The sequence below is a fragment of the Trichechus manatus genome, unplaced genomic scaffold, assembly GCF_000243295.1.
Source record: "Trichechus manatus latirostris isolate Lorelei unplaced genomic scaffold, TriManLat1.0 scaffold00274, whole genome shotgun sequence".
NCBI lineage: Eukaryota > Metazoa > Chordata > Mammalia > Sirenia > Trichechidae > Trichechus > Trichechus manatus.
Genome location: NW_004444210.1, coordinates 940,172 through 949,845, shown reverse-complemented (window position 1 = coordinate 949,845; position 9,674 = coordinate 940,172). Strand labels below are relative to the sequence as shown.

Sequence of the window (9,674 nt, the reverse complement as noted above, 5' to 3'; positions counted from 1 at the left end):
AATGTCATAAAACAGCATGTGTGCTACTGTTACATGAGAAACTACCTGTTCAGTAAGCCTTCACCTGAAGTACAATAAAATATTAAAAAAAAAAAAAAAAAATTCTTGCACTCAGAACATTTCATGTTCTCTTCCTCTTCCCCTTTACTTCCTGTCTCTTCCTGAATGATTCAGGTGTAAAATCATTAGGTGGGGCTGGCAACATTGGCACTTCAGACAGTGGCAGTAGAGGATGATGCCACAGTGGCACAAAGCAGGAGACATAATAGTAATTAAAAAAATAATAATAATGAAGATAAACTTCTACAACAGCCAGAAAAGAGAGAGAAATAGATTAACTTCAATAAAGTAACAAACTGATAGACCACTTCTAGAGAATAAATTTGAAAGACAGAAGCCGTTAGAATGTGATATTCAATGTAAAGAAAGAAAATAGCTACTAACCCAGAATTTTATACCCTGTGTGGCAGTAGAACAATGCCCTCCCACCAAAGACGTCCACATCCTGATCCCTGAAATCCGTAAATATGCTACCTTACATAGCAAAAGGGACTTTGTAGATGTTATTAAATTAAGGAACTTGTGATAAGATCGTTAGCCTGAATTATATGAGTGGGCCCCACGTAATCACTAGAGAGATTTGAAGATGTTACACTGCTGGCTTTGAAGGGGAAAGGCATCACAAGTCAAGAAATGCAGGTGGCCTTTAGAAGCTGGAAAATGCAAGGAAAAGATTCTCTCCTAGAGCCTCCAGAAGGAATGCAGTTCTGCCAACACCTTGATTTTAGCTCAGTAAAACCCATTTTACATTTCTGACTTCCAGAACTATAAGATAATAAATTTATATTGTTTAAGCCACTAAGTCTGTGGTAATTTTGTTACAGTGGCAATGAGAAAATAATATACCCAGTGAAAATATTTTTTTTAAATCAGGGTATTTCAAAAGACAAACAAGATACTTTGCAACTTTGCCATCGTCATAAACTCATTATAGGAAATTCTGAAAAATGTACTTCAGCCAGAAGGAAAGTGAACTACGATGGCATTTCTGAGATGCAAGCAGAAATAAAGAGCAAGAAAATAGTTTATACGTGTTAATTTAAATGGATATTGACTGCATTAAATAATAATAAGGTCTGGTGGGGTTAAAAAATAAAATAGAATTAAAACACAGTAGACAATAACATATAAGTAAAGATATAAATGGACTTAAGTGTTCTAAGGTTTTTGAAATGTCTGGAAGGAGGGTATTTGTAAACAGTAACCCTTAGTGAGTTTTAACTTCTAGTGTAATCCAAAAGAATACAAAAGTGTTTAACTTTGAAAATAGTAGAGGGAAGAATACAACAAAAAAAGAGAAAGGGAAAACGTGATACAAAGAGGAAACCCAAATTAAGATGAAAAACATAAACATGAACACGGCAGTAATCACATTAAATGTAACTGACCAAATGTTCCAGTTAGAAGGTGATCCTATTATATTAAAAAAATCCAAACTATTTTCTATTAATAAGACATGATAAAACATAAAGAAAGGTTAAAAGTACAAAAATATATAAAGATACTAACCAAATGAAAGCTGGTGCAGCAAAATTAATATCAGGCCAAATCAAATCTCAGGTAAAGTATTATAAGATATAAAGAATGTCACTTGATATAATTAGTCCATAACTGGAAATATATGGCAAATTTAAATTTATAAGCACATAATTAACATTTATATCAAGATATATAAAGAGAGAGAGAGAGATTAACTTCAATAAAGTAACAAACTGACAGATCACATCTAGAGAATAAAATTGAAAGACAAGCCATTAGAATGTGATATTCAATGTAACTAAAGAAAATAATTACCAACCCAGAATTTTATACCCTGTGTGGCAGGTATAGTTACCTCAACAGAACTACAAGGTAAAATAAACACATCTATACATACAGTGAGAGATTTTCACACTTGGAATAAGAATACAGAATATTTGAACCACCTGATGAACACATTTGGTCTAAAGCGACATATATAGAATACTGCACCTTACATCGACACAGTCCACAGTTTTTTCATGGACAACTGATCATATCGTGGGCCATAAAGAAAACACCTTAAAGAACTGAAATTATATAGAAAGAAAGAGGAAACAACAATTCTAATGAAAGCCAAAGTTGCTTATAATCTAGTTTGGAATAAAACCATATCACAATGCCAAGAAGCGCATGAGTGTCAAAAACATAATGGGGAAAGGGGGAGACCGCATCCAATTTGAGTGGAACTCTAAAGGGCTTTTTGTTTTCCTTTTCATTACTGTACTTTAGATGAAGGTTTACAGAACAAAGTAGCTTCTCATTAAATAATTAGTACACATACTGTTTTGTGACGTTGGTTGCCAACCCCACGACATGTCAACACTCTCCCCTTCTTGACCATGGGTTCCCTATTACCAGCTTTCCTATCCCTTCCTGCCTTCTCGTCCTTGCCCCTATGCTGGTGTGCCCATTTAGTCTCGTTTTGTTTTATGGGCCTGTCTGATCTTTGGCTGAAGGGTGAACCTCAGGAGTGACTTCATTACTGAGCTATAAGGGTGTCCAGGGGCCACACTCTTGGGTTTCTCCAGTCTCTCTCAGACCCGTAAGTCTGGTCTTTTTTTTTTTTTTCTTTGTGAGTTAGAATTTTGTTCTACATTTTTCTCCAGCTCTGTCCAGGACCTCTATAGTGATCCCTGTCAGAGCAGTTGGCAGTGGTAGCCAGGCACCATCTGGTTGTGCTGGAGTCAGTCTGGTGGAGGCTGTGGTAGTTGTGGTCCATTAGTCCTTTGGACTAATCTTTCCTAAAGGGCTTTTTAAAGAGGAGATGGCATTTGCACTGAAAGATGTAGAGGACACAGGGGCTTTACCACTTAGAGATACAAATGTGCAAGACATATTTGGATAATACCAAATAGAGCGGTAGGGATCAAAATTGGATATACGAAAGGAAGAGCAGGATATAGAACCAGAAGGGCAGTGAGGAATTTTTAGCAATTTCTAAGTCGGCAAGTGACATCAGCCCTGATAGATAGATCATCAAAATATAAAGACAATATATGCTCTAATGGATTTTATCACACATATAAACCTCAAAGTTTAGTTGCAGCTTCTATAATTCGTAAGGAGTGACAGGTACTTGGAAAAATAGTTTGATAAGAATGTAAGAAGGTGGGGAAAACTGCTGGGAAACACTGAAAAATCAGAAAACACTTGTTAAAGTAATTTTGCTTAAAAGTGTATGTTTCAGGTTGCCTTTGGCTTTTTTAGCAAACAAACATTAAAAAAAAAAAAAACTCTAGACTGAATCTGAGCTAAATCATTTCCTCCCTAGAATCAAAACTGTAGAGACAGAAAGCTGGAAACTTGAGAAGTTCTGGGTGAATGACAGATCTGTGTCACCCTCAGTAAACCCAACCTACACTCCCCAGGAAACAGAGAATTGACTGTACTTTCTGTGGACTTCGGACAATAGGTTTCCCACCTATGCTCACTCTGTTTAAGACCCTTGATGAATAGTCCTTCAAAGCGATTTCTCAAGCTTTTTTTCCTTTTGTCCATAGACGTCAGACTGGCAGCTCATGAAACCTGATCTTTAGTGCTACTGATTACTCTGTTACCAGCTTCCAGCTCAGACTCCTAGGTTCACTGTGCAAATGGCTGCTTGACACGCCACAAAACCCGGGTGTCACCACTGCACAGTTTAACCCACTGATTAACCCATTGGTGTCAAGCCAATTCTGACTCATAGCAACCCTACTGGACAGAGTAGAATGGCCCCACAGGGTTTCCAAGGCTATAAATCTTTATGAAAGCGGACTGCCACATCTTTCTTCTGCACAGCAGCTGGTGGGTTCGAACAGCTGACCTTTCAGTTAGCAGCCGAGCGCTTAAACACTGTGCCACCAGGGCTCCCCACTGCAGAGTGTAGTGACTCCTAACTCTTAGCTTGAGTTACCACCACTGAGAACAGTCTTTCCTAAAGTGGTCTAGCTCACTGAATTTTTTTGTATCGAGTACAGCAGCCAAATCCATACATGCGCATACTATATAGAAATTGTCTCTGCACGCGTTTCATTTTCCCCCACGTTCTTCTTTTGGATATCCTCCCACGTTGATGCCCAGAAACTACGAAAACCCAGCTTGTCCTGTAACAAGTTTTCAATTTTCTTACTTTTATAGGCCTGCTGAGGAATATTCTCTTGCTATGCCCAAAAAAGCTTATCGGTAAAGTAGAAAGTCAGTCAGTCTCCCACTGTGTGTCTGGGTGCGTGTATCTATGCCTCACTCTATCTCTTTCTATTTCTCACCTAACCCTTTTTGTATTTTTGCATTGGTTTCATTCTCAAGTTGGGACTTAAAGGAGGCCACACCATATCAGACCCCTACGACTCCATTGTCTACTGAGATATATCTCAATGGACAAAAGATAGATCTCGGTAGACAATGAAGTGGTATGGATTTATGGATATATAAAATAACGTCTTGCCGTGTGTATCTGTGTGTGTCTCTGTGTGTGTGTTACAGAAGAGAAATTTTTCTGAACCTTTGACCAAAATAAAATGCTTGAACTAAACTCATGCTTTTTCTGCATTCAGCAGAATTAAAACTGAAGTTAACAATGCCTGTTCTTCATATTATTTATCCGGCTAGTGACCATATGGGTAGCTAGGGAGGTTTTTTTCTCTGCGGCCAAGTTAGGATGTGGGAGGAATGCACCTCATGGAGAGGGCCTTGACACAGATGCCCTAAGAAATCCAAGGAATATTCCTTTCACGATAGAGATGAATAAACAACATCTCAGGAAAGGGACCTTGGGCACCAACCCCGTTATCAAATTCCCCAGGCAACTGGGAAGTTTCACTTCAGCAAGCAGTTTCTAAGGGCCTTGGCACCAATTCTTAGCACCAGCCTTGGGTATTAGATAACCCAAAGAAATGTTTTACATCAAACTAGATGTTTTTATAGCCTGTTCTGGAAGATATGCATTGTTAGCATCTTGAGACTATGACTAAATCTCTGTGCCCAAAAGAACTTTTGTAATTAACCCTTATAACCAACCTCTGTAGCCTACCAAAGCATACCTAAGCATATATATCCAGTGAAAGCCTCTTCCCTGCTTCACTTAATCCTCCTTCTTCTGACCTCAATGAATGTTTAACCAATCAGTGATTTTTTTGTTGTTGTAATTTCCTTTTCCAGCCCTATAACTGTTCCTGCCTGAGACCCTCTCTCTGGAATCGCCATGTTTTCTTATATGAGCTGGTGGTTTCCTTCATTTGAATGGATCTTTAATGTTTAATAAATCCTCCAAATTTTCACTTTAAGGTCTGAGTGTTTTTTTTGTCATGACAGTGTATATATACATGTATATATATGACTTTATAACTTAGAGACACAAACATGCAAGACATATTTGGATAATATACAGCAAGATACTATTTTATATATCCATACTAGATATATATATATACATACACACTTACATACACACACACACACACACACACACATATATATCAAGACATGGTGTGTGTGTGTGTGTGTGTGTGTGTGTGTGTGTATCAAAACATTCTTTAACCAGAAAGGCATTATGTACTCCTGGATCCTCTCACATGTACAGATATTGGGGCCACTCTGAACAGACTGACTCACATGTGGCCAAAAATAACGTCAGACTCAACTCTATTAACATTTCTTGTTAATGAATATTTCTTGAAAACCTAAAATGCACTATTTGGAATTTTAGTATAATCATAATTTCTGGAAGATAATAGGTTCAATGTTTTCAAACCTATGCTGAAAAAAATGCTAAAAATGCAACTCCCACATAGCAATAGCTGCCAACCAATTAGATTCTCAAAATACATCTGAAATAGATAAAAATAAATAATATTAACAGACATAACATTATTCTAATAAAATTTAATTTTTATCTAAGAATATATCAAATTGGTAATAGGGAAAAATAGCAAATATATATATATTTATATATATTGAGAAAAATAGCAAATATATAGTGAGAAGGAATTGGTGTATTAATTAGATAAGGAAGATATTCTCTAATATTCACATAACATTTTCACTGCACAAAAGTACTCAGATATAGATCATAATTTGATTCTCATAATTCGAGATGATAGACAATTTGAATTCTTTTTGTAGATGCAGTCGCAGAGACTTCCAGAAAGTAGGAGACATATGAGTGGTCATGGAACGTCAGCTTGCTGAGGGCAGGGCAGTGACTGTAACACATTAGGGGCTCCGAATGTTTACTGAATTAATTAATTAAATCTGAGCTTACATCTGGTCTTTTACAAGTCCAGTGCTTTCCTTACAGCTAAGCTAGTATTACAGTGATAACTACATTTTTTACCAAATAGGGCCTGTGATGGGGCCTAGTGGCACAATGGTTAAGTGCTTGGCTACTAACTAAAAGGTCAGCAGTTTGAACTCACTAGTGGCTTTGCAGGAGAAAAGACCTGACATTGTGCTGCCATAAAGATTTCAGCGTAGGAAACCCTGTGGGGCAGTCCTATTCTGTCCTATGGGGTTGCTATGAGTCAGAACCGACAGGACAGCACCTAATAACAACCAAAGGGCCTATGGTCATTTTGTGAGGCCCAGTGTAGAAAACAGAAAAAAAGCATAACAAAAAGCTCCTAAGGGTTTCTTTATTTTTGCTCTGTGGACAAAGGCTCATCAGTGTTTTTTATATTTTTCCCACTCTCCTCAATCGATAATCAGTTTGGAAGGGTCTCAGTCAACACAACTTTGAAAAGCATACTATATGTCCTCTCTAACAGAAGGCAATCCTGAATGTATTCAGATTTTTCTTTTTTCTTTTTTTTTTTTGGCTTCATCAAAACATGTGTTTGTAATGCTTTGTTGTCCAGAGAGACAAGTTGAGATAAAACATGGGAAGTTGAACCTCCAGGTCTGGACACAAAAACAGAGCCCTCAAGCTGTACTTCACAGCAACCAGATACAAATGTAACAATATGTAAAGAGCATCTCTTCTTTAGAACTCTAATGCTGAGGCTGGAGGCAGAAATAAGACACAGCCATGGCTTTCATCCCACCACAGGTAGCTTAACTACTTCAGTTTTAGCCCACGTGGTCCGACAAGGCCTGACAGACTGCACTGCTGTACAAGACGCATCTCCCGGGTGGTGGTGCGCAAAGACAGAGGGATTTTTTGGCCAACTGCAGGAATTAGGCTTTAATGCTTTATACTAAAAGACTTCAAACCCCAGATAGCTGACTGCTATCCACTGAATCTTGGCAGATAACGAGACTGCTGGAGCGGAACCTGGGAAGCTCTGTTAAACAGACTTTCACGAATGTACAAAATGCTTTATTTGTAAAGCTAGTTTTCTTTGTATCACTCCAAAATGCTTTTTTTTCCCTCTTCCTTTACTAATCTCTCACTTTTGTCAACTCTCACTCTTCATCAAAATTACTAAAAATGTTCCTTAAAGGGCCACAGAAGAGAATTAAATGCTCACCTAACTAAAAGTGAGTATTTTTTCAAAAGAATAATCCTAAATGTGTCAATTTAGGTAATTAAGAATAATCACCATCCTCACAAAAACTACAAGACACACAGAAATACATTAAATACTTTACCATTACTTGGAAGTTTGAGAGGGCTACAGACATCGTTTTGAGTTTTCTCCTTTGGTGAAGAGATCAGTTTTGCCACGAGAGAAGCAGAGATGGGCTGCACAAGGAGAGACGTGAGGTTTGATCGGTTTTGTCTAAAGCTTCCACCTGTATTCAAAGGAAAAAGGAACCAAATCCTTGGTAAATAAACATTTAAAATACTTTAAAGAAGTTTTTCTGTCATAAATAAGTTGAATTATGAGCAAGAAGTTTATACTCATTTATTTATTTCTTTATTCTTTGTACTGTCACTTATTAAAAATGATTTGAGGTATTTCATAATAAAAGCTCAGTCCAAATACAATTATAAACCCCAGTTAAAGATGACAAATCACCACATGCCTTTCCCTGTTTCCCCACAAAACTTCACTAAAATAACAACAAAGGAATAAAAAAGCATAAATCCACAGGGGCCAAGAGAACAGAAAAGACAGGAAAGTAGATGAATAAATGTCAGCTGACCTAACAGACCTGAGGAAACAGAAGAAGCCTAAGCCAGCAGTGGGGGAAGCTGAGAAGTAATGCAGTTTGTACCACAGGATGCCAAACAGGGTTAGGAATTGGCAAAACCAGCTACCTATTAAAGCAGGGGTGAAAGAGGGGCTGGAAACTGGAGGATTTGATGAAATCCCAGTCCTGTCATCCAGTCAACGTAGGTAACTCTACCTCCCTCGCTCTGCAGAAAACTGAATTGAGTCCGGACAGGGAGACATCAGATTAAAATGAAGTATGAGTACCACCCTGAAAATGGGGTGGAATTATGAATGTTGAGAATCTGCAGATGTTTTCCTCTAGTTGGCTCCCAGAATTCTTCTTCCAGGTAGGACAATAGAAGCTCCACCTCTAGTAAATATGACTGGGTCAATAGAGAATAAGTAAAAATATTGAAAATTAGAGAGTCTATCAATAAACAATTCATCTAAGCCATTTTACATTAAAACCCATCAGTCAATAAATCCCACTCATACAAAGAACTTCAAATCAACTTAATATTGCCATTTTGAAATACGAGTTCTTAGCCAAGCAGAATCCTCGCGTGACACCTGTACAACAGATCTAGTAAGAATGAGAGCAGGAGGTCAGGAATCTGGGAAAGGCAGGTCCTCAGGAAGATGAAATTAATGGGAATGCCAGATACCTGTTCATGTCCTGAGAAAATATCCGCAGTAATTTCAGAGAGTTCAGATTTGAAGAAGTGATAGATACACATAAAAAATGAGAAATCTGTAAATCAAGGCAACTATTAGCTTTAAAATAAGTTGTGCAGGAAAGAAATGTAATTATTGTATATTACATGACTCCGATATGAATAATATTTCCTTCGTCATAAGAATATAAATAATGACTATTGCTCTAATCCCCAAAGTAAATCTTTATCTTTTGTAACAGTAGTTCAATATAATGGATACAACTGAAAAATGATGAAGTATATTTGTAAACATCCTACTTATCGACAGGGAGGTAAATAACAACTAAAAATATTAAAGAGATTGTTTTTGAGAGCTAGAGAGAGGGAGGGGAGAGTGAGCCCCAGAGCAGGGTGGGAGACGGTGGCTTCTATTTTTATAAATTAAGTCTTGTAGAAATATTTGACTATTTAAACTGCATTCCTATATAACTTTGTATAAACAAATATTAAACAAAATAAGGAAGACAATTATGTTGACAAAATTCAAAGAAAGATACACAAGTATTCAGAACAAAGAAAAAGAATAAACTAAATAGCACTTAAGGAAACAGCTAAAAAACATTTACTCTGCTTATATATTTATACTGACTCAGAAAAGGAAATATACAACAGAATGACTATCGGGCAGCCAATAATGTTTTTGAACACAGTACTACACTTTCCAGAACTTTTATTAGGGAAAATAATTGCTAAAAGTTTTCCCAGAATTTAATTTGATAGGACTGTGGGAGGTGCAGAACTCAACGATACTGGCAACCAGGCTCCAGAAGGCACAGTATAAATGAAAAAATATGTTACAGAA

General features: G+C 37.2%; 1 protein-coding gene across 1 annotated transcript in view; it reads right to left on the bottom strand.

Annotated features, from left to right (window-relative positions):
* NAALADL2 (N-acetylated alpha-linked acidic dipeptidase like 2) overlaps positions 1-9,674 on the bottom strand; it is an 826,538-nt gene that overhangs the window by 417,800 nt on the left and 399,064 nt on the right. Inside the window, 1 exon segment of the mRNA XM_012559589.1 lies at positions 7,648-7,791. Coding sequence (XP_012415043.1) covers positions 7,648-7,791 — 144 coding nt within the window.